This window comes from Miscanthus floridulus, chromosome 17 (assembly GCF_019320115.1).
Source record: "Miscanthus floridulus cultivar M001 chromosome 17, ASM1932011v1, whole genome shotgun sequence".
Lineage (NCBI taxonomy): Eukaryota > Viridiplantae > Streptophyta > Magnoliopsida > Poales > Poaceae > Miscanthus > Miscanthus floridulus.
In genome coordinates, this window is record NC_089596.1 from 97,092,232 (window position 1) to 97,116,309 (window position 24,078).

The following is a 24,078-nucleotide window of genomic DNA, read 5'->3' on the forward strand; positions in this document are numbered from 1 at the left end:
TATAATAAATTTATTTGAAGATATAAATGTTGCACGTATTTTTTACAAATGCAGTCATACTCACGGCACAAAAACAAAAAACGACTGTTATTTAGGGAGGGAGGGAGTATAGATTTTAGATAGATTTGTAAAATTTTCACTTGCATTTATTTTTCGTAAAAATGAATTAATAAAAACAATAAAAAAATCGTGTTCCTCGAGTCGTTGGCCACCTCGTCCCAACAAGGCCCAACAGCAGCAGCCCATCGACTCACGGGAGTCACGGGCTCACGGCCACCAGGAGCCCATTCACGCACCGTCGCATCCTCCTCTCCCTGTCTCCCATGTCCCATCCGGCGGCGTCCTCCAGGCTCCAGCGGAGCCACACGCATTTGACGGTACGAAAGGCAGAACCCTAAACCCTCGGCCCACTATCTTCCCTACCCGACCGCCGCCTCTCTCGGCGCTCCGCGGCACGAACAACACCGCCCCCTCCCCTTCCCCGCGTTCGGACTCCCCGGTCGCAGGCAGCCGCCTGAATCGTCTTCGTGCTTGCTCTGGGCTTGCCGCGCTGCCGTCTCGGCCATTCGCTCCGGCGTCCGTCTCTACGAGGTTTGCCCTACTCGTGCCCACGAGAATCCGGCGAGCAGGGAGGCCGCACGCGCGGAGTCTATAATGGCTGACGGGCAGCCTATTCAGGTTGGTGTCTGGTTCTCCCAGCTGTGAACCTTGTGTTTTTGATAACCTCCTGACTGTTCTCCTAGTATGGTGTTCTCAATTGTTCTGATCAGCTGAGGAAATCTCCTTTCATGATCCACTAGCTCCATAATTTAGTGAGCAGTAGTAGTTAGAAACCTTTGCCAAATGAACGGGCTCGGCAATACAAACACCTATTAGCTGCGAGGTAGTTAATTCATACTAACGTGACAGTTGACAAATAAACTTAACGTGATGCATTGTACTGAAGTTTTACTCCACAACAGGTGACTGAAATCTTACTTCACCAAAATTTGTACTAGAAATTGAGACTGGGTTGGGAATCTGGGGTTAAGGTTTGGGCGGTTTACCTGTTCTGGCGGCTGTAGAGGGAGATTTGGGAAGACATTCAGGCAGGAGTGGTGGGTAGGGAGATTTGAGGCGCCGCCTGCCAAAGTTGTAGAGGCTCACTGGTGGGCGTGAAGGTGGCAGGTCGACGGTGGGGAGGTTTGGGCCACCGGACTCGAAGAATGTCTCTGGGCATTTAGGGAGGAGAGGAAGCATGCACGGAGGAGGAAGGTGCTGGCGCCCGGCGCCTGGCGCCTGGCGGGAGGTGGTGGAGCGACTTGCAGTAGGCGGGGAGTGTGTGCATGTGAGGCTACAGTATTGTGTCGAATGGTGAGCAGTTAAGAAGAGGAAAAGAAGGCACATGATCTGGACCATTATATTTGGATTGGGCGATTAAAAAAAGTGACTGATAAACAAACCAAATTTCAGTCAACCGTTATGTAGATAGACCCATATGTTCTTCACTAGATATGATGTGTAGACTTGTAGTGACCTTGTGTTACCCTGTGTGTCGGTGTTTCGAGTTGCCACCAACAAGTAAATTTCTAATATTGCGCGTCTGGCTCGGATGGTGTGCTAAGAGGACACGAGGTTTATACTGGTTCGGGCAAAATGTCCCTACGTCCAGTTCGTTGCTGCTGCTTGTGTTACTAGCACTGAAAGTTCGTAGTAGGGGTTACAAACGGTCGAGAGAGGGACGGTCCCAAGTCTCTGGTGAGAGGAGCGAACGAGCGCCGAGGGCTCGGTCGCTTCTCTGCTGTGTGCTTGTGTGTTCTAATCGGTTCGGGGTTCGAGTCCGAATCGGTGTGATGTGTTGCGATGCGATCGATTCGATTCGAGTCGAGTCGATGTCCCTTGTGGGACGCCGTGCTATCCCTTTTATAGGCCAAGGGAAAGCACAGATTACAGTGGAGGAAGAGAAGAGAACGAGAGGAAGAAGTCCTTCAGGATCGCCGGGTCCTTCTCCTATATGCGGGTCCCGCCGACCCTGTAGACGTCAACAGGGACAGCTTCCCGTCGCGGCCCTGTCCGTCATTGGCGCCATGTGCAGGCGTTGTCTGCCGGTCATGGCGCTCCACTCCGTCCTGGCGGACGTCGTGGCGAACTGACGCTCCCGTCAGTGTTCATACAGGGGTTAGGTAGAACAGTTCCGGTACGCCCGATGCTGTTCCTGACGTGAACCCCCAGGTATGTCCCGTCGTGGGTCGTAGGCTACATCGAGGCGTGCCAGTCTCTTCCCTGGCGTCAGAGCTTTGACCCAGGCCCATACGCTTGGACCTGGAGTGGTTGGCGGCGGTATGAGTCACCGTCGGGCGAGACGGACCCTCGGTCTCGGGGTCGGGTGAGGCGGAGTTCCTCCCTAGAGGTCGGGCGAGGCGGAGCCCGAACCCAAGGCTCGGGCGAGGCGGAGCCACCCTCAGAGGTCGGGCGAGGCGGAGTTCCTCCCCAGAGGACGGGCGAGGCGGAGCCACCCTCAGGGGTCGGGCGAGGCGGAGCCCACGGCCTCGGTGTCGGGCAAGGCGGAGCCAACCCTCAGGGGTCGGGCGAGGCGGAGCCCGCGGCCTCGGTGTCGGGCGAGGCGGAGCCCGCGGCCTCGGTGTCGTGCGAGGAGGAGCCAACCCTCAGGGGTCGGGCGAGGCGGAGCCAGCCCTTGGTGTCGGGCGAGGCGGAGCCAACCCTCAGGGGTTGGGCGAGGCGGAGTTTGCGCACCTGGGGGTCGGTTGGAGCTGTAATCGCGCTCTTGACTGCTCGGACGAATCAATGTTGATGGTTATTAGCTCCTCTTCGGGTACCCCAGTATTGGTCCCCGACAGTAGCCCCGAGCCTACGGAGGAGTAGAATACTCCTTCGGAGGTTTCTGAACGGGAGGACTCTGAAGGCCTTGGTCTTCTTTTGTTGCCCACAGTGTGACCTGGGGACGGTGATTCCCTTTCCTCGAGCCCCCTCCCGTAGCAGGGGCCTGGTCGAGGATCGGTTCGTCTTTGCGATTGTCTTTCTTCAAGCGTTTTTTCCGATAAAAACGGAGGGTCGAGCCGTGCTATGATTTTCCTCTGAGGACAAATCATGGAATCCGGTGAGCTGTTTAATGGGCTAGTCTAAGTGGGGCCCCGGCATCCCGTTTGCGGGGATCTGGCTTGGGTCAGCTTGGTGACTGACCCTAGATTCTCAGCGGTCAATCCATATAGATCTCGGGTCCGTTCGACCGGTCCCGAGGGCTAAGTACGTTTCTTCGAAGAAAAACCATGGATCGAAACCGGCCGAGTCTCGATCGTGGGCCGGGATGCCCGCAGCGCTCGTGCGCCCGGGTACTGGCCGCTAGTGTGGCTCCACCGAGCGTCCATGCATCTTGAATTCCTGATCAGCTTCTACTAATTTTAACATGTCTTATTATTATTTTTTAAAAAACATAAAACGTACTCTCTCCGTCCCAAAATACATGATGTTTTTTTACTTTTGGACATCTTGTTTGACTGTTCGTCTCATCCAAAAAAAAATTTGTAAATATTATTTATTTTGTTATGACTTATTTTATCATTAGAGATACTTTAATAATGACTTATTTGTTTTATTATTTGCACAAAGAATTGAATAAGACAAATGATCAAACATGATATCTAAAAGTCAAAAGCGTCATCTATTTTTGGACGGAGGGAGTATCGGCGTATCAGAGTTTTTAGAAAAGTGACTCCGTGCGGAGTATCGGCGTATCAGAGTTTTTAGAAAAGTGACTCCGTGCTGCATAGTAGGTCACTGTTTGAAAACAGGCATTTCAAGTTTTGAATTACATGGGTATCCAATATTCATGCATCTTCACAGCCTAAACTGTATGGATATGAATTGGTTGGCTACATCTTTCTGAAGAAAAAATGACTGTCATATATTCTAAAATTGATACGTTTGATACTTATTAGAACAATATATGTGAAATTCTGAATGTTTCTGCAATATATATTCTTTATATTTACGATATTAAAATTTTGTGAGTTCTTTGCAGGTTGGTTGACAGCGTTGTCTTATGAAATGTTTGGAATCGTTGAAAGTCTCCTATGATCACACAGTTCGGGATGTCGATGGATCAATTGTACAGTTCCAATATGGAGAAGATGGAATTGATGTGCTGAAAACTAGCTTTCTCAACGAGTTCAAAGAACTTGCTGATGTAAGAAATTCAATACTCAACTATAGTTTAAAAAACCACCTTGAATTTGAAGTATGTCTCCCTATTGCTTGTTTGGTAGGCTTCCTAATGGTGTGCTATATTTGATCAAAATTGCAGAACAGAAAAGCTGTCTTGCCAAACTCGGTGGCCACAGTATGAAGCCCACGTATAATGAATACATTACTGAACTGCCTAAAAAATTGAATCGTCAAGCGGAAGAGTTTCTTGAGCGTTCAAAGGAATTTCAACGCTGTCGTTACAACATTGGGGCAAAGGAATTAAAGGAGTTACTGGAAGTCAAGTACCTCTCTAGTCTTGTAGATCCTGGTGAGGCTGTTGATGTGGTTGCTGCTCAGTCAATAGGAGAACCTTCTACGCAGATGACGTAAGAGGTTCTCTTAATTTATATATAGTTTTTGAGGTTCCCACATTCATTTCTCCATTTTATGCTAGACCTTCTGTGGTTTAACTTATATATATCTTATAAAAGAGGCAGTAGTATTTAATTATTTATGTCCAACATCGGTTGAGGTGGTTTGTCCATGTCCAAAGGAAACCTCCAGAGGCACCAGTGCATTGTGGAGTCCTAAGCCAAGCTAATAATATGAGGAGAGGTAGAGGAAGACTGAAATTGACATGGGGGGAGGCAATAAAAAGAGATTTGAAAGCTTGGGGTATACCTAGAGATCTATGTTTGAATAGGAGTACTTGGAAAGCAGCTATTGAAGTGCATGAACCGTGACTTAGGGCTCTTTGGTGGGTTTAAACTCGAGCTTACCTCAACTTGCTTGACTGAAATGCTATGTTGTTGTTGTTGTTGTAGTAGTAGTAGTATTTAATTATTATGGAACGCTATTAACAATGTGTTTACTAAATAAATGTTTTTTGTTTATTAGTAAAATTATTAAGATTAAATATTTCTAATGATAACTCTCTATATGTGTTTAATTTTGTTCGAACTCATATATGTGCAATAAGTACTTTTTTATTGATATGTCCATATAAATAATTTCACATCAAAAGGATATGGCCATTTGATTTTTTTTTTGTTAAAAAGAGAAATGCTGGCTGGACAAAATAATAAAATTAAAGAGAAGGCAGTGTGCCATGATCTGTGTGGCTAGCATATCAGCTTTTGCATTAATTACGCCAGGCAACCTCCAAGCCAGAGCCAGGCGACCGATTTTGTCCGCCTGGGTGACGAGCGGATGCCTGGCCTAGTCACGTACTCAGGACACCAACCAAACATGTCACAGGCAAGGTGCAGGCAAAGTTTTTATCAGGCAAGTTTGCTCCAGGGTTTGAACCAAACACGCCCTTACATCATATATGGTTGCAATATATGATCTGATATATCGTGCGAGTAATGTCCAAGGAGAAGGCAACATGGGGAAGTGAAAACCTGCTCTATCCTGCAGTAACAACCGAAATGGAATTTATTGAAGAGTGGAAGCAACAAGCACCGGCTACTGCCCATTTAGGCAGCTCCATTGTGCGTTCTAGGCTGGTGCAAAGAGAAAGAAGGAAGCGAAGAAGCTGCAATACATTAGATTGAAGAGGTCAAGAGGATGCGCTCCACTTTGCACCTGTTTATTTTTACACCCGGTGTAAATAATAGAAAACAAAAAAAAATTTCTGTCTCATCCTCTCGCCTTTCATTCTCTCACCAAAATATGCGCAAGAAAATTACACGAGTAAAATACACGGTGGGTCCTTCCTATCTAGGTCCTCAAGCTAAAAAAAAAGTGACTATGCAGGTTCCTAATCTATTGCCGTCGCACACTAAAGGTTCAAAACCCGCCAGCATCTGACGTGACCATGCCACCTAAGCAGCTCACAGGTCAGGCCATCATGTTGGCCGGCCTGGGCACGCTGCGGCGCTCTGCATGCGCGAAGGGAGAAAAAGGAGGGGCTGGGCGCTGCTGCAGAGCCGTGCTCGGCATGGAGCGCAGGCACGCGGGGCGGTACGGAGCAGCGCGGAGTCAACGGTTGCGAGCGTGTGGCCGGTCACTCGGGCCTTGAACTTATCAGTCATGGTATGCTGTTTTTCTCTAATAATAAATCAGCTAATGATATTTTTCAATCTGGCTTTTTAGGGCGGCGCGCGGCATCAGTGTGCTCTCCCTCGCCTGGCGGGGACGGGAGTAGGGACGACGGGTGCCGGCCCCGAGCGGCAGCGTGCGTATGGCGCGAGGCGCACGCGGCAGGGCGAAGCCGAGGCGTGGGGTTTTGCGGTGCTCGCGCGAAGAACGGAGATGGCGGCGCCTGCTCCCGTTCGGTCAGAGGAAGAGAGCCGTCTGAAGAACAAATGAGCGGGGAAACACACGTCTGGAGCCTCTTGCCGCCCCTTCCTCCGTGCCGTTGTGCCGTCGATCTCCTCGTCGTTGGCGCCGTGTGCAGAGATGCGGTTGCCTCCTGGCCCATCGCCGTCTCCTGGCTTGTTAGCTTGCACGTGAGCACGTATGTGCAAGCCCACATGCACCTGCATGCATGTAGCGTGGCGCACTCCGGCATCGCGGTGACGGGTAGATCGCATGGGCGTTCGTCGATCAGCCGCTGAGGCCTTGTTTAGTTGCACCAAGTCCCTATCACATCACATCACATCAAATCTTTGATATATGTATGGAGTATTAAATGTAGGTAAAAAAATAACTAATTACACAGTTTGCTTTAACTTTGCGAGACGAATCTTTTGTGCCTAATTAGTCAATGTTTGGACAATAATTCACAAATACAAACGAAATGCTACAGAAAACTCCTAACTTCCAAAACTCTCAACTTTGGGCAACTAAACAAGGCCTGATTGGCGTGCGGGTTGAGCCACCGGATCTCACCCTCCTGTGCCTACTCTTCCGTGCGTTCCTTTCGTCTATAGTTGGCCAAACGGGCCGCCCGGCATGGCACTAGCATGGGCACGGCCAGGCATGGCACTATGCGGCACGGTAGACTAGCCGTGCCGTGCCTGTTAGTGCCGCCGTGCCGAGGTGCTAGCCTAGGCACGACACTATCATGTCTTAGCCGTGCCGTGCCGTGTCACTGGGCACGGCGGCCCAGCAGTGCCCGTGCCGGCACTGGCACTATAAGTGATCAAACACCTCAAACTGACAAAATATCAGGGACAAGTTCATCATCTCAAACACCTCAAACTGATCAGAATATCAAACACCTCAAACACTTCATCATCTCAATCTTAAGTTACAAGTTCAGAGAACTTATCAAAGACTCAGTCACATAATCACACAAACACAGGCAGAGAACAAGGGTTAGAGTTAGGGATCCAGCCATCGCCACTCGTCGGCGCCCCGGTCCCTCAACGGCTTCAGACAAAACAGAGCAAGGGTTAGTAGAGATTGAGGGTTAAGGTTAGGGATTGAGCAAGGGTTAGGTCGACGGCGACTTACCTTCAAAGCCGGAGCACCAGAGTTGCCGGCGAGGTCGACGAGGCACGGATCCGGTGAGCACAGACGACGAGGGATGGATCCGCCGAGGAAACCGACGGATCCGGCGAGGAAACCGATGGATCCGACGAGGAAACCGATGGATCCGGTGAGGTCGACGATGAATCCGGCGAGGAAACCGACGGATCCGGCGTGGAAACCGACGGACTCGGCCAGGAAACCGACGGATCCGGTGTGGTCGACGATGGATCCGGCGAGGACAAAGCGAGATCAAGGGTTAGGGTTAGGGATTGAGCAAGGGTTAGGGTTAGGGATTGTGCCAGTGCCAGCCAGCGGTGGCTCCAGAGGCCACCGGAGAGTGAGAAGAAGAGAGGAAGTCAGAGGTGAGAGAGGAGAGTGAGTCGCCGATGCGGCGACGCCGACTCACCGAGAGAGGAGAGCGAGGCGAGAGAGGAACGGGCGAGACGGTGCTGTGAGGGAGAGCCGAGAGCGAGGCGAGAGAGACAGAGAGTGAGAGCAAATGAATTAGGGCAATGGAGATGCGGCCAGCCGACCGGGACGGGCGGTTTTATACCCCCGATTCCAACGGCCAGATCCAACGGTTAGATGGGAGCAAGGCCGGGGATCCAACGGCCACCTGCGGTCGAGCCGTGCCGCTGCCGGGCCGGCCCATATAACGTGCATTGCCCGGGCCGGCACTACGGGCCAGAATGGCGGCCCAGGCACGGCACTAAGGCCGGGCTGTGGCAGAACCGCCCAAAATAGCACACTTACGGAGGCGCTCGTCTTCCACCAGACACTAAGCACCCCAAAAGCAAGCTATAGCAGGCGGTATCCGTCGGGCACACCCCAAGAGAGAACCCGAAAGATCCACATTTTTCCCAAGGATCCAATAATGAGAACGAGTTACAATACTTATCTATTTCATACATCAGAGTTTCTTAAAAGTACATTATTACAATACTAAATATCAGAGTGCGGAATGATAAACAACGGAATTTTAAAATAAACATCTAGCGATAGGGACGAGGATCCGTCTGAGCCCACCAGAAGAATCCTCCACACAAGGTACTTCTCATGCATCACCTGCAACAGGGGTAAATAAACCCTGAGTACACAATGTACTCGCAAGACTTATCCGACTAGTGGGAATAATTTTCCGACTCCAAGGAATATGATAAGTTATATGGCTTGCTGGTTTATTTTAGCAAAAAGCAATACTAATAGTGAGTCCTTAGTTATGTATTATTATTATCAGCCGTATTAAGTTATCATCTAGCCAGTCTATATAAGCACCTGTTCGACTTTCAAGCAAGAGTTGAGCAATCAGTTCCATTTCTTCTCCTTTCACTTTCAGTTCTTACTACGGTGCTAAACACGAGACAAGCCGTACCGGATCGCCCGACGATTCATGAATCAATGTGCCCAGCTAGGTGCCCTAAAAACACACGTTCTGCTTGTACCCCAGGCACAAGCAGGACTAACCCATCACTCTCCTGTCCCGGGTGTCCAGGTCCCCATTCAAACTTGGACTCCAAGCCCCCACTCCTGAGTCCTGGACTCAGTGTGGTGCAAGGACCTCCACCACCTCCTCTTCCCATCAGTCGGTCCGAAAAGAGCCGGATCCACGACAAGAGAGCAACAAGTCTTCCCTACGCCCATACCTAAGTATGCGCTCGGGACAATAAATCTGTGACTTGCCCACGATGCCTTATGCAACGACCGGTCCTTAATCGACACACACAGGGAAAAATGTAACCGAGCTATGCCCTGTTGGCCGTGTGACACAACCCTTTACACCCACCAAAACCCAACCATATCCCTGCCCGATCACCATTTTCCTTTCCACCATTTTATCATGAGTGATCATATTTATCACCTATTTGCGAGTAACGGCAGGTTACTCACGCTACCGATATCCTGAGCATAGCAGCTACTCGATCTGTACTAGTAGGACTCATAGGTAGATATATTTATGCATGTAGTTTCCATAAAATGCATGTAACGTAAATGCACATCATAGATATATATTTAGTTATTATTTAAAATAAGGGTTATGCACCGGGGCTTGCCTTGGGCAGGCGCGGTGTCAGCAAAGTCAGTGACAGGTGGCTCCGGAACGTCCTCCTGCACAAGGATCTCCTCCTCGTACTCTTCGACGACTTCGTCGTACTCCTGCTCGCCGAAGGTCACGATCTCCAGTGGCTCGTTCTCTATATGCATGCAGTGATGATGATGCAACGCTTAGTAATACGACAACGGCGACTCTTAAAATAATAATACATCTACCAAGCTACTAAGCTAACTCTAATGACTAATACGCAAAGTTACCTATTATTCCCACTAAACAGGTATGAAACATTTCATGTATTATCTTAGCAACTAAAGGCATCCTTATTGTTAATATCAATTTACTATATATATAATAAAACAGGGTGCACTAGCTACCATGCATCATAAAAATTCATTCTCTAAATAACCATAATAATAACAAGCAACATAGAATTAATAAGTAACCCTAAAACATCGCAGAACCATACGAACAAAATATACCAACAGATAGATCAGGAATTTAGACATCTAACAAAATTTATTTCACAATAAATAAATAAATTCAAATGAGCTCTAGAGATAAAGAAAAATGATATTATTAGAGGAGGCTAATCACGCAATTGAACTTGTTGACTTGCACATGGCTGTGGGTCTAGAAATAATGGATGAGACCGCGGGTCAAAGAAATAATGGAGAAGGAGAATGAAGGAATTCTTGCTGGCTAGCTATCTTGGAATTGAACGAAGTGCCGCCTACGGTGATCGATGTGCGGAGGCAATGCAAGAGAAGAGACACCAGAGAGCTTAGCAATTGCTTGCCCTGCGAGGAGCGAAGCAGAACCATATATAGAACTGGTGAGTGGTCACGACGAGCTAGGTAGTCTGGAAGCACGGAACGAGTTGGCAGGGTTGTCGTCTGGCTCCATGCCGTGTGCGGTGGTGTGCCTGGCAGAGTGGGTTTGACTTACTCGTCGCATGCGGCACGGCGCAGCTGGTCCTGTGCAAGTGCTGATGTGCATTACTGCAGAATCAATGGAGCAGGAGACCACAGGTCAAGAGCAGTTGCTGGTGCTCGGATGAACAGTGTTTCGCTTCTGCTACAGTGTTCCATGTAGAAAGGGTTAGCACTGTTTCGTCACCTACCAAATCAAAGTAGAGCCGGTACCTTATAGTCCAAGTCTTTGGGTCAAGACCAAGGAATGGGCCATTCCTGTGAGTTTTTATTCTTGTTCGTGAGAACGGTAAATAAATTGCAGGGTCCGCTTAGAATTACGTACTACAATTCAACTAAAATACATTTATCAAACTATAAAGATTATTTTGTTGCATACTGTATTGCTTAGCCTGGTTGTGCAAGCTAGTTGAACCTGGTACTAATCTGCTAGGAGTAGCTTAAGAAGTATTACGTTAGGAGAAGATGACACTAAAGTCTGTCGTGTCACTATGTTTTTGTCGTACCGTGGACCGTGGTCGCTAGCAGACTTCGTTCAGCTTGGCAGCATCTTTAGACATCGGCCTTTCTTGGCAATCATTTCCAAGACCAACACCAATTAAGTAGCTACAGCACCACGACGACGACCCTAAATTACCGGACTTGCAGCGAGCGTGCCGGCCGGGGTGTAGTAATTAATTACCGTCGCATGCAGTCCCTGCGTGAGTCACGCTAGAAGTTGCTGCCCAACTATTGCAAGCTAACATTATATTTCAGCTTTCCACAGTCACAGTCAATTCGCATAGCTAGCTTAGTTAAGGGCTGCGTTCGTTGGGGCATGCAGAGGCAAACGAGCGGTCAAGGATGAGCGGGCCAGTGGTTAATGCTAACAGTATTTCCACGGTGATCTGTGCAAGCCGTGAACGACATGCAAGACAGTGTTGACTTTGTGCTACAGTTTTCGTCGCCGCTACAGTGCTGACGTGTGGAAAATGTGTATGACCTTCATTTGCAAAGCAACTGAGCAGCGAGCAAACGGAGTACTCAGCGGGTCGGGCTTGTGCGTGAGATTAATGTGTAGCGTGTGCGATGCTGCTGTCGGTCGGTCATGTGCTGCTAACTTGACTTGCTTGACACGACAAAGTAAAAACACTGCGTCTTTGTCAAAGAATGTACTAAAGCGTGCTTCGCGGCTTGCGAGTGCCGAGTGCGTGCATGGGAAATTAAGGATGGGAAGAATAACGAGTGCGTGCATGAGAAATTAAGGATGGGAAGAATAATAAGAGCTGGAGTTGGATCAGGATGAATGAAAGTGATTTGAGCTACGGAATAATATTTGGACAAAGAATAAATTAGAGCTCAATTTGAGAATTAGTGGAATAAAATTTAATTTCTCATTTTACCATATGCAATAATACATAAACATGATGCTCATGACATGGTTTAGTGTTTTGATTAAGGCGTAACACCAAGGGTGTTACACGGGCCGTGCCAGGCACTAGCACTAAGGCCGTCAGGCCGGGCCGTTCATGGGTCGTGCTAATTAGTGCCGTTCTTGAGCCGGCCCATAGTGCCCAGGCCAAATGGCCAACTATACTCCTGTCGGTGTTGACAATGGAACTCGGTGGAGCATGCAGTGGACACAGACTGCGCGTAGGTGCTCACGAACGAATGCGTCGTCGATCATCTCTTCCGTGCGGCCAGACGTGCGTGCAATCCTGTTGCAGGGCTCGAGTTGATGCATCTTGCATCCCCTGTGCTCCCTCAGCGCAGATCAATTGTCTGGCGACCGGCACCGTGTGGAGCTGTCCTAGGGCGGAGCCCCCCGTCCATTCCTTCTCTTTGCTCCAAGATAGATGGCGCCGGAGCAGGAGCTTCACGTGCGACCATGGCAGGCTCGATTTGGATGTTTTGCCAGATGGGACAGAGGGAGTAGCCGTGGCGGCGGCGGACAACGAGAAGCTCTCGTCCAACAAGCACACGCTCTTGCAGCGGAACGCCGCCGAAGCGAGGCGGCGGCTGGCAAGGACGCGACGCTTGAGCTCGGAGATGTCGAAGCAGCGGAAGGAGCTGATAGTTGCCACGTGGCCTGATGCTGACGTTGGCGTGGCAGGTTTTGGAGCATTGGTGTGCGACGACAATAGATTAGGGACCTAGATGGTCGCTTTTTTAGTTCGAGGACCCAGATGGAAATATCCTGAAAGTTTGAGGACCCACCGTACATTTTACTCAAAATTACATGTTGGGAACTTTTTTTGCTAACAAAATACTTTTTGATGTGTCAACCTTTACACCTTCGGAAATGCTATGATGCGTACGTCCGACGCGCCGAACGCGCGTCCGACTACCCTTCGCGACTCCACCGACCGCGCCTCATCTTATCTGCCCGCCTGATGCCGCTTCACTTCACTCGCTCCCCCCGCCTCGCACTTTACCCGCTGCCCCGCAGTCGCTCTCTCCCGTAGTCGCACTCCGCCCGTTCCCCTGCCCTCGCTCTCTCCCACACTCGCTCTCCGCGCCGCTTTCCTGCCCGCTCTTCGCGCCGTCGCCGCGCGAGCAACCTCCCTCCCTTCGTCCCTCCGTCCCTCGCCCCTCTGCGACCTCCCTCCCTCCCTCCGCACGCGAGCTCGCTGCGCGCCCGCCCACACGTGCTCCCTTCCGCCCTCCGTCCCTCACCCTCCATGCACCCCCACTCTCCCTGTGGCCCGGCTCCCGCACCTCACCGGAGACGAGGACGGCGGCGGCGGCTTCGATAAGGTAGGTCGCGGAGGGATCTGGATCTAAGGCCTTGCTCCTCCACCTCTGGATCTGGATCGGAGCCCTCCTCCCTCCTCCTCTGGATCTGAGCCCCCCTCCTCCTCCTCCTCCTTCTCCTCTAGATCTAAGGGATGCGGCGGTGGCTAGGGTTCCGATGAGCTCTCGGGGGGGGGGGGGGCGTCAGATCTCGCCGTGTTGTAATGTTTTTTTGGATGTTGCAACAGATGATTTCGAATGTTGCAATTGCTTTTTTGTTGTTGTTGCAACATATGTTTTTGCAATGTTGCAGTAGTACTGCTTGAGATGTTGCAGTATGTTTCAGTTGCTTCAATCTCATGTTGCAGTAGTTGTTGCAAGTGTTTTTATTTCAAGCGTTGTTTCATATGCTTCACACTAGTGTTGCAATAATATGTTCCAAATGTTTCAGCTCCTTCATCCTATTTGTTGCAGTAGTTTGTTCGGTGTTGTTGCAATAATATGTTCCCAATGTTTTCAGCTCCTTCAACCTATTGTTGCAGCAGTTTGTTCCGTGTTGTTGCAATAATATGTTCATGATGTTTCAGCTGCTTCAGCCTAATGTTTTAGTTGTTGTTCCTTTGTTGTTGCAATAAAATGTTCATGGTGTTTCAATTGCTTCATCTTAATGTTGCAGTTGTTGTTCCTTTGTTGTTGCAATATATATGTTCATGGTGTTTCTGCTGCTTCAGCCTAATGTTGCAGTAGTTGTTTCCGCGTGTGTTGCACATGTTTTATTCGAGCTTTCTATGTTGTTCGGCCAAGGAGAGGCGAGTTGGGACGGACGGGGGCGCGTGGTTCGCTGGGGCCTAGCGGGCGGAGGTGCTGAGGCCGGCGGACGCGGGGTGCTGTGGCCGTTGGGGGCGCTGGGCATGCAGCATGCTTGTCGCGGGCATGGGGCGGACGCAACGGGCTGCGCGACGATCTGGGGGGGTGCGGACTAGCGCGGCACAGAGGCTAGCGGAGCTCTTCGTAGGCATCGCGGGTCGCGTGTTCGTCGGTGTTAGCGGGGCTCTTGGTTCGACGAAGACGCAACAGCGGCAGTTCGCGCGGGCGCGCGATCTCAGGGCGGCGGTGGCGGTCCATGCTGTTGCCCCCGGCCTCGTACCATCGCCAGCGGGTCCGCTCCTTGCGCGCGTCGTGGGAGGGCGTGCTGGTAGCGTGCGGTGCGGAATTGGAAAGGAGGAGCGCGCGCTGGGAGAGTGCATCCACGGAACCGTCCGATTAATCCGTATCCATCAGACGTCCAGGCGCCGGCGCTCCCCTTACACCTTGTTAAGGGAAACCCTTATATGCAATTATTCTGGGTGGATGGACAGGCGGCTCGGTTGGTTATTTGGCTGGCGTACTTCTCGCGGTAGAATGCTTGGCGGCTGCAATATTCAGTGAATGAAAACGAAATGACCTTTCTTTTGCATATACATTGCACGGCCCAGCCCAAAGGATAATTCGTTGGGTTTCATACAGTGTGACAGTGTCGGAACAGTCCAGCCGTGTGAATAAGGCCCACGCCAATGAGAACCATCCCAAGACCTAAACGATCATCATATAAATTTTGCTAAACAAAATAGCCATCTTAAATCATGTGTATCAAATGAATCAGGTAGGTACCAAATGTTAACATGTTCCCGCAGAGAAGCTCACTCGCACATGGAGGAGCATTGCGTTACATTACATGGATACAAATTGTTAACTCGAACAGACAATGTGAACATATTCTCCCAGAGATGCTCTCCAGTCGATTGAACAACTGAGGCATTGCATTGAAAGATGCTTCAAGTGTTTAGTCCTGCGTGCATTTTGATCAAGGCTTGCACTTGGAAACTTTTCTTTCTTCATTCTACTGCAGATAACTCCAGCAAGGACTGCACCTACACATGATTAATTGATTAGGTACCCATTGTCGGTAGAACCAAATTTCATTACCAACGTAACGAAATTACAAAATTCAAAGGTTCAACAGTACTACCGCCCACAAACCACATACACTATCCTAAGGCACTGAACACCAAGGGCTCAGAATGACTGGGACCAACCAAACAAAGACTGCAAGCCAACAGAGGCTGCCAAACAAGTTCAAAAGTATGTTATAGTAACGATTGACATACTGCACGCAGGCAGGCAAAGAGACTAACTACATGGCGTGATCATCCAGAGCCATGGGCTGCCGATCCTCCGTGTTTCCTTCTCTTGATCGCTCACGCACTGTCATCTAATAGTAGAGTATGTCATGAACTCCCTGGAAGTGAAATGAAACGGCTGGGCGGGAACAGGATTCCTGAAACAAGAAAAAGCATAAAATCAAGATTTTGATTGTACATAAAATCCTATGTAGGCCATGTGGCATGAGATGGGTACAAGCATCAAATTCTATGTTAACTCTACTGTAGCTCCGTAGATCTTGGTCTAGTCAAACATACTCATGTATTACAAAAAATTAATAGACATGCAAGGCATCCAACTTACGGGCTTGGCCCATAGATCTTGATCTGTCGGATATGAGTATCCCTCCCGTTCAGATGATTGGATAAAATCACAATTTGGAGCATAAATGTGTGGATGAATGTTTCTCTGCATACACATACCCAAAAACCATAGTAATATATCTGTCCACATTACAGAAGTAAAATCAAGTAGTACAAGGTTTAAACATAGTGTCCCTTCCACTAACTTTTTAAAATAGTTTCACTTCCTAAATTATTATGATGGCAAAATTCTTCAAGCATTCACTAGATAAAATATTTTAACTCTTTCCTGGTGAGATTATAGATGCAGTATTATCTGCCTCAAATGTGTCAGTATCTGACAACAAACCTGACAGGATATCCAAGTCTTTTCAAATTTAACACAAAGATTCAAACAATAGGAACAACATTAGCATTATCACCAAAACAACAAACCAAGGCTGTCAGCTTAAGTCTGCACATTTGTATGTATAAAGGGAGTATACTCATAATTTTGGGAAGTAGCATTCATCTTCAAGTTACAATGCATACAGTGGATCAGCCCCGGATAATGATATATGGACCCATCCAACTGGCTTTGCAAGCTCCACGGTTTTAATCTCCTGGAATCATGAGATACGTTATTGTAAATATTCAAATCATGGCAAAAATTGTCAGTTAGTATGCTCAACATTTCAATTTTCAAACGATTAGTTCAGTGCAGCAGTACTTGCAATGCGGAAGCAATTCTCTCAGGAAATGCCAGATCATATTAACTGTATCTAACTTCTAGGAAGGCACGAAATACCAGGAAAACAATCTAGTTATTACAGTGTATAAAATCAGTTCAAGCTTAGCCTCAGAATGATTACTTATTTCACAGGTTGAAACTCAGACTCCCTGTCCTACTCAACTCGGACGAATCAACATGTAAAATCTTGCTTAAATCTACTACAGCCGACAAGCTTCTGAACATCCTTCAAACGACATCTCATGGAGAACAAGCGTACCTTGAGGTTGTGGAAGCCATCCCCGGCCCGGATGGAGATCTTGCTCGGCGTGTAGCTCTCGTCGAGCTTGAAATCCACGTAGAGCACAACAAGCTGCCGCGCAACACAGAACCAATTAATCTCAAAACCATCGGAATCACAAGACAAAGCGAATATAGCATCGCTACTGAAGCAGGCACCTGCAGCTGCACCTTCTTCTGGAACTGGATGCTCACCAGGTGCGGCTGCGCCCCATCAGACCTGAGACCAAAATCGCAAAACCCGAATCACCAACTCTGACCTTCTAGCTTCAACTAATAATTCAACAAAGGAACAAAAAAAAAATCGGTGATGAGCGGTCGCCACTGACTGCCAGTAGGTGTCGAGGTTGTCGTCGCGCAGGGCCGCGACGCCGTTGCCGGCCTTGCAGGAACTGACGCTCCACGCGGCCGTCTTCGCCATCTCCCGCATGTCCGCGTCCACAGTCAGCTCCGGGCTCCCCTTCAGCCTCCCAGCGCCTGGTGCCCCCGCTGCCGCCGGGGTCGCCGCCGCCTCCTCCTCGGTGTCGGATTCCATCGGACTAGTGCGAGGGGAAGAGTTGGGGGAAATTTTGGACGCCTTGATGAGCAGTTGCGCGGGCAAGGAAAGCGGCCCAGAAGCAGAAGAGGAGTGCAAACTTGCAGCAGGCCTTCAACAGGAATCGCAAAATGTAACAGGCTGGTCGCGCAGAGGGCAGAGCGCGCAACCTAGGTGGGCCGTGGCCTGCTACGACGTATGTGGCTTTCCGTAATCAAAATGGGCTGGTGGTTCGTCCTGGCATGCACGTGGGCTTCCACCACGCATCATTAACACGTCAATTAAAACAAAGTTTTGATTTGCCTCTGCATGTTAATACTGTTGTTAGTTCGATTTTCATCACCTTTTAAGAATTTGATATATTTATAACAGAGTATCTATTTTGAAATCTGTATGCACCAAAGCATTGTTTATAATGAAATCTATAAAACTAGACCATGATGCGTATGTTTTGAAACATTTTTTATATATTCACACCTTACGTTATATGCAAGTAGGCACTTATGTATTAAGTAAATATGCAACTACACTAAGTTGGCCGTTGCCGCGACACGGCAGTAGTAGTACAATATGTCACCATTACATGCATTCTCATTTCTCGCACAACACAAGCCAGTAATGGAACCTCATCACGGTCACGGCGGTGGAAAGCATGACCGGCTGAATGAATAATAAATGAATATAAAATGAAATATCAAAACTGTGAAATAGTAAACTGTCGGAGGTGAACTGGAGAGGGTACTATCCTCCACGTGATGAACCACGCACTGCCATTTCCGTAGGTAGCAAGCACAACAACAATGAGAATCTACGTCAGCATCTTCCCCATTCACAACCTAATTCTACATCGCCACAGCACACAGCCACAAGAGCAATGCTCCAAGCAACACGAAGAAAACTTTGCTTTCTTCAAGTACAGGCCGACGATCACCCAATAACAGGCTCGCCTCCAGCTACTCTTCATGAGAAGATGGGAATGGAATGGATGACGTGTCCAGCCGAGTATGATGAGGCTGGTTAGTTGGCCGGGTGGTTGTACTTCCTGAATACTCTCTCCTGGTTCTCCCTCCACCATTCCTCGGCCTGCTGCTCCGCAAATCTCCTCTTGCTGATCGGGAAAAAGCCAAGAAAAAACAAATGGTCAGCTCAAATTGTTCCTAGAAGCAAAATTTTCTTGGCACAAAATGAAAACTACCAAGTGCTTTAGAGCTATGTAATTAATGTGCTAAGTGATTGGTGGTGGTTTCTTCTCTATGCAATGAAAGGAAAATGACCTACAGTAGGGTACCTGAATCTGACACGCTTGAACACTTTAGTACCATCTCTAAGCTGGATGAGTGTCACATATACCCCTGGTTCAAACTGCTCAATCAGTTGCACTTCTCCATGAGTACCAAGCTTTGGTCCTAAGTCACCATTAGCTCTCGAGCTGTTTTCCATGATACGATGGCATGGAGATTCGCTCGCCAAGGAAACAGCTGAGCTACTTGCATTTCCTGTGCTGCCGTCCTGAGACATTACGAGGTTGCTTATGCTTGCAGACTTACGATGCATACCTGTGACTTCCAGTGGACGAATACCTTGTTCCGTAAGAAATCTCGCTGAATGATTTTGCAAGGTTTTTAAGTTGTCAGCAGCATCACTGGGCACCCTATCTGCAATACTCTTGAGCTGAAGAATGAATGGACGTGATACAGTGAGCACTCCAAGACAGATCCAGTAAACATGTAAATAAAGAACCCCTATTTTATGAACCACAAAACTTATATCGAGTCAGGTTATTCAAATTTAAAAATAAGTTCTCTTAATACTACGCTTTTTCATTCGCAACAATGTTGAGGCACACCTCTATTTGTATTTTAATTGTATTATAGAAATCTTGGTACTGTAAATTGAACAGAATAAAAAGAAGCATACTATTGAGTCTCAAGTGTGCAGCATGATATGAACTTAAAATTTCAACATGCAGGCTCAAGAGCTGCATTCAGTCTTACAAAAGTAGTTTAAAAATTTACCTCATTGTCAAGAAACCTAATGAACTCCAAGACACCATTACGCCTTGAAGACTCTTCTGCAGCTATAGAGGCAGAATTTTCAGCTCTCCTTTCCGCTTTCTGCAGTTGCTCTTCTTGGGCATCACATTTTTGTTTCAATTTATTAACCTGACAAAAAAAATCGACCATTTTATCAACATCAACTATAAACACGATAAAGGCAAAAAAAAACCTACGGTATTCTAAATCATACCTGAGACTGCAACTTTGAGATATCTTCATTCAGCACCTGTTTAGCCACCTTCAAGTTATCAGTGTCACTTTTACCACAAAGAGGAGTCGCTGCTGATGGACTTGGCTTCTTTGTGAGAGGAGATGGTGACATAGGCATGGCCATTGGCATTGGAGCCATTGCCATAGGCTTCAGACTAGCTGGACCACCAAATGTTGCACCAAAAGCGAGATTGTTAAAAGGTAACATGGAAGGAACTTGGGGTGCCCTCATTGTGGACATAGGATCTGGTTTTATCTCGTTTCTAACTGCTTTTATCTCAGCTTGCTTGAGCGGTTCTGGTGTTGATCCAGTTGCAAGCCTGGAAGGCCTTATTTCTGGCCTCTCTGACCTGTCTTTGCTATCAACAGAGCGACGAGCAATGGCATTTCTTTTGCTATGTGAACTGTTGCTGCTGGTCTCTGCAGCCTTAAGTTTCATGAAGCATGAATCGCATACGCGATGTGGTTTGCCAGGAGTTGGTGCCAAAGCAGCTTTCAGAACTTTTCTTGAACTACACGCATGGCAATGAACAAGCCCACAATTGTAACAATTATGTCTCTTTCTTGTGAAGCCAAATGGTTGTCTACAACCTGAGCAGACAGACTGATCAGCACCTGAAACCCACTTATGTATACAAATGCAGGTCGTGAAATTAGAACCACATGCTATACTTTTAACATGACGATCTTTTAATGCTTCCACAAGAGTTGGCTTTTTCTTATCTTCAACACCACCATGTCCCAGCCTCCCATTGGCCCCCATTCCCCATGTATATACTTCGCTTCGTGAAGTCAATACTGCAACATGGCATGAGCCACATGAGATCTCTTCAACCAATTCTCCAGCCAGCCTATCTTGTACGGAGATAGGTTGTTTACCGTCAGATTTTGGATTCCCAAGCTGGCCATTGCTAGAGCTGCCCATTGTGAAAACATGACCAGATGTAGAGAGGGCAATGGTCATACTATGTCCACAAGCCACCTGATGGAAATTATAATCAATGAGAGATTGAACGCAAGCAGGAACAAGCCTAGCATCTTTATCCCCGAGACCTAGTTGATTCTTGTCACCAGCACCCCAGGTATATAGCTTCCTGGACATCACATTCACACCTGCCTGATTACTACCCTCCACAATCGCAGCAGAATGCCAGAGTCCACAGGCAACTTTCATTGTTCTAAATCCACTCAAAGTTTCGACTTCCTTTGGATATGCAATAGTTTCACGATTCCCATGTCCAAGAGCACCAAATGTTCCATCACCAAAAGTGAACACTTTACCACTTGATGTGGTCAGTGCTGAATGCCATGAGCCGCATGAAACAGACAATACCTGAACCCCTTCTAAAGGTCCTGAGACTCGTTTTGGAAGCCAGTGGCTAGCTCCAACACCATGTCCAAGCAATCCAGCATTGTAGTATCCATCACCCCAAGTGTACAAATCACCAGAGGCAGTTACAGCACAAGTATGGAACTCCCCGCATGCAATATATTCTACATTTGATACTGCTAAGGCTTCAACAAGTTTAGGACGACTAATATCTGCATCGGTCCCATGACCAAGCCGTCCGCCAAGTTCTTCACCCCATGCAAACACTTCTCCTTGCCTAGTAGTAAGTGCAATGTGCCTATAACCACACGCTATCTGTTGTACGTCCAAGACAACATCTGATTCAAGTGGTTTAGGAATTAAAATGTCTGCTTTGGAGCACAAATAGTTTGAGGATCCTTCTGTGGGGATCACATCAGTCCATACCTCACCCCACACATAAACATCACCAAGGGATTCAATGTCATCTTGTCCAGAACCTTGACTTGAAGAACTAGGAGCACTGGAAATACTAAGCCGGCTACTGTCTGTACTTGCTCTTAGCATATTTCCACGATCAGATACAACATCTGTTTTTGCTGAGTTGAGAGAATTGGTTGTGCTATAGCCAGCTGAGTTAAAAGTACGTGTAATACTTGAGGCAATATCTAATGTTGTATCATGAAAACTGTTATCTTGGTAATGTGATACTTCCTGAAAAACATAAAGAAATGCTTAGCTTGAAAATTCTGCAACACTTGATCAAAGGTAAGGAACAGTAGAGTCTGGGGCAGTCCAGCTGATAAAAGAAAGGTCAAGTGGATAAACTACTAAGTACTACTTTATTAGAGGCTAACTACTATGTGGAATAAATAAGAACCAAATAGCCCCTCACCCCCCACCCCTTGTTTTGTTTGTCAAAGGTACCATAGATCACATACATGCTTATCCTTATGACTTTGTAAACATATAATGACATATGTGTGCATCGATCAAAATACCATATTTCCTAAAGCAAACCTCACACATAGAAACCAATGTATTAATGAAATTTGAACCAATCTCAAATACTGAAAGCAAACCTCACACATAGAAAATATAAGTATTGATTTAACTGTAAAGTAAACAATGTGGCAAACTATTAGGAACATCAACTCACATCTGAGACTGATAACCTATCACTTGGACCATCAGCTGAATAACTTTTACGGCATGAAGTAATAAGTGCCTCAAGTGTTGAAAACCAGACCTCAACTTCTGCTTGATCCTTGCAAACCTGTAGATCAGCTAGAATGTCATGTAATTAAGGTCTTCCACGAATTGTAGTAAAAGATAGATCTAAACACATAACTTCTGCCACTAGTTTAGTGAAAGTTGTCTAAATCATATATACTTTACCAAGTCAAGGGAACGTTGGCCGTTCTTGTATATCAAAGAAAATGATAGGTAGTCCTTCTCAGGGCGTAAAAACCTCCTAAATACAGCCTGCCAAGAAAAGAAGATGAATTCATGTATGTCAAATTGAAATGTCTGAGACCCCATGTCTGAATAAATTATTGGACACTAAATATTGTAGTTTGACACTAAATTATTTGTATAGCAGCAAAGTAACCATCTAACTCAGTGGAAAGTTGTGCTTTGACTTACAGTTCTCTGTCCAGGAATGATTCTAGAGACTGAAGACAGTACAAGGTGCTTCACTTTGCTATGGGAATGCCATACTAATGATGTTTCATCCTGTAATGAGAAATCATCAAAGGAATGTTATCTGTGTACAGGCACTTAAGAAGTTAAAATTGGCATAAGAACTTACACTAGAAAGTCTGAACTCACGAATCTTGGGTCTTCCCTTCCGACTGTACTTGATAAGATTACTGCCTTTTTTGAGAGTTATAAGGGCCTTTGGGGCATATGGAAATGTTAGCATTTCCAATTGACTAGGGCTTAATGACATGCTCAGGAAAATAGAATAAAAGGGACGGCATTTAGATACTCACATTATCATCTGGTGTCATCTAAACAGTAACATGTCAACATCCTATTTCAGGTAGTGGATCTTGATCACCTGCAACTGCACATGCAGGCTAACGTTGGGACCTCAGCATCACCAAGAACGGATTCAGAACAAATCAACATGAAACGTCGCTGCCATTGATATTGAAGAAAATTGTACGGTGATCATAACAATACGAAATTTCCAGATTTATCGACAACAACCAATACGTTCTTATAGGATACCGACCCATGCGCAGATAGATCTCTTAACCTCCCAATCTTGGCTGGTTCCTTTTTTTCTGAAACATTACAGAAAAATGGATTGACATTTCCAAATAGATTAACGGTGTTGTATATATGGGGGAAATAAAATAATAAAAACAAACGAAATGCAACGCGACTAATACTTAACCACGAAGCGCATAATTCTGTTCCAGACAGGATGAAAGATTTGGAATTGAGGGCGCAGAACGAAATGCACAATCCATCCGACGCAAGCCCCCGTCTTGCATGCTTACCAGAAAAATAAGAAATCAATCGGAGTCCGGATGGATCTTCACTCCGCGCCAGTCTAGAGGGGACGAGGACGACGAGAGAAGGGCGGGGAGCGAGGTTGGGGTGGAAGGACACATTGATCTGCATGGAGGGAGAGGGAGGCGTGTTCGGCGGGGAGGGCGGGGAGGAGGAGCATAACGATAGTTGGGGAAGGAACGAGTGGTCTGCGCGATCGGTTGAACACGGTCGGGTTGTCGTTGAACAGGTGGTCAATTGGCTATTGTGGCTCAAGTGCTCATTGAAGTCTTGGTGCTTATATAAACTGGAGCGTTTTTGAGTTTTTAACGCAAATGCATATGAATTCTTAAAAACTAAATAAAAGAAAAACACAATAAGAAGGGTCCTAGCACTAGCGAAGCTAGAATTTTTTTTTTGTCGTCATTATACAGTCTCGTACTAAAATTAATTGGCACCGCCGCATTGACAGAGCTACGTATAGACTATTGTGGTCACCGGATCCCCACCTGTATAAAATTTTCACTATCACCTTCTTGTCATCCACTAATAATAGCAAGCATCACTAACAAATGAAGTATTTTTAACCACTAGTAGAACTAGTAGGCAGCCGCGAAATGAACGAGTGCAAGGGTGTTTCGCGTTGCCTGTCC

General features: G+C 47.2%; 2 protein-coding genes and 1 long non-coding RNA gene across 7 annotated transcripts; 1 reads left to right on the forward strand and 2 right to left on the reverse strand.

Moving 5' to 3' along the window:
• The first annotated feature begins 320 nt into the window (after positions 1-320).
• On the forward strand, positions 321-4,924 carry LOC136514937 (uncharacterized). The gene is made up of 3 exons (XR_010773897.1): positions 321-678; positions 4,019-4,183; positions 4,301-4,924. It is a non-coding gene; the product is annotated as an uncharacterized lncRNA (long non-coding RNA).
• A 9,996-nt stretch (positions 4,925-14,920) lies between these two features.
• LOC136518107 (anaphase-promoting complex subunit 10-like) lies at positions 14,921-17,443 on the reverse strand. Its single transcript, XM_066511769.1, has 6 exons — positions 17,139-17,443; positions 16,969-17,029; positions 16,790-16,882; positions 16,332-16,402; positions 15,802-15,906; positions 14,921-15,613 (listed from the first exon to the last, which is right to left on the reverse strand). The coding sequence occupies exons 1-6, from the start codon at positions 17,342-17,344 to the stop codon at positions 15,544-15,546; spliced, it is 606 nt and encodes a 201-aa protein (XP_066367866.1). The 5' UTR covers positions 17,345-17,443; the 3' UTR covers positions 14,921-15,543.
• Positions 17,444-17,963: 520 nt separating this feature from the next.
• On the reverse strand, positions 17,964-23,674 carry LOC136517570 (PH, RCC1 and FYVE domains-containing protein 1-like). 5 transcript variants are annotated; one of them, XM_066511172.1, is made up of 11 exons: positions 23,434-23,672; positions 23,187-23,214; positions 22,918-22,991; positions 22,734-22,820; positions 22,568-22,657; positions 22,319-22,405; positions 22,080-22,196; positions 19,592-21,634; positions 19,360-19,506; positions 18,633-19,015; positions 17,964-18,452 (listed from the first exon to the last, which is right to left on the reverse strand). In XM_066511172.1, the coding sequence occupies exons 3-11, from the start codon at positions 22,933-22,935 to the stop codon at positions 18,362-18,364; spliced, it is 3,063 nt and encodes a 1,020-aa protein (XP_066367269.1). In that variant the 5' UTR covers positions 22,936-22,991; positions 23,187-23,214; positions 23,434-23,672; the 3' UTR covers positions 17,964-18,361. The 5 variants fall into 5 exon arrangements, with proteins under 5 accessions (XP_066367269.1, XP_066367268.1, XP_066367267.1 ...); XM_066511171.1 differs by having other exon boundaries at positions 23,163-23,214; XM_066511170.1 differs by having other exon boundaries at positions 17,965-18,452; positions 22,918-23,065; positions 23,163-23,214.
• Between the last annotated feature and the right edge of the window lie 404 nt (positions 23,675-24,078).

Excerpts from the sequence above, each read along its gene's own strand:
- LOC136518107 (XM_066511769.1), bottom strand. The coding sequence starts at position 17,344 with ATGGAATCCGACACCGAGGAGGAGGCGGCGGCGACCCCGGCGGCAGCG. Across the intron at positions 17,030-17,138 it reads AACCTCGACACCTACTGGCA|GTCTGATGGGGCGCAGCCGC; the intron begins GTCAGTGGCGAC and ends TTTTGGTCTCAG. Across the intron at positions 16,403-16,789 it reads ATGGCTTCCACAACCTCAAG|GAGATTAAAACCGTGGAGCT; the intron begins GTACGCTTGTTC and ends TCATGATTCCAG.
- LOC136517570 (XM_066511172.1), bottom strand. Across the intron at positions 22,406-22,567 it reads TCATTCCTGGACAGAGAACT|GCTGTATTTAGGAGGTTTTT; the intron begins GTAAGTCAAAGC and ends TTTTCTTGGCAG. Across the intron at positions 19,507-19,591 it reads TCTCAAAGTTGCAGTCTCAG|GTTAATAAATTGAAACAAAA; the intron begins GTATGATTTAGA and ends TTTTTTTGTCAG.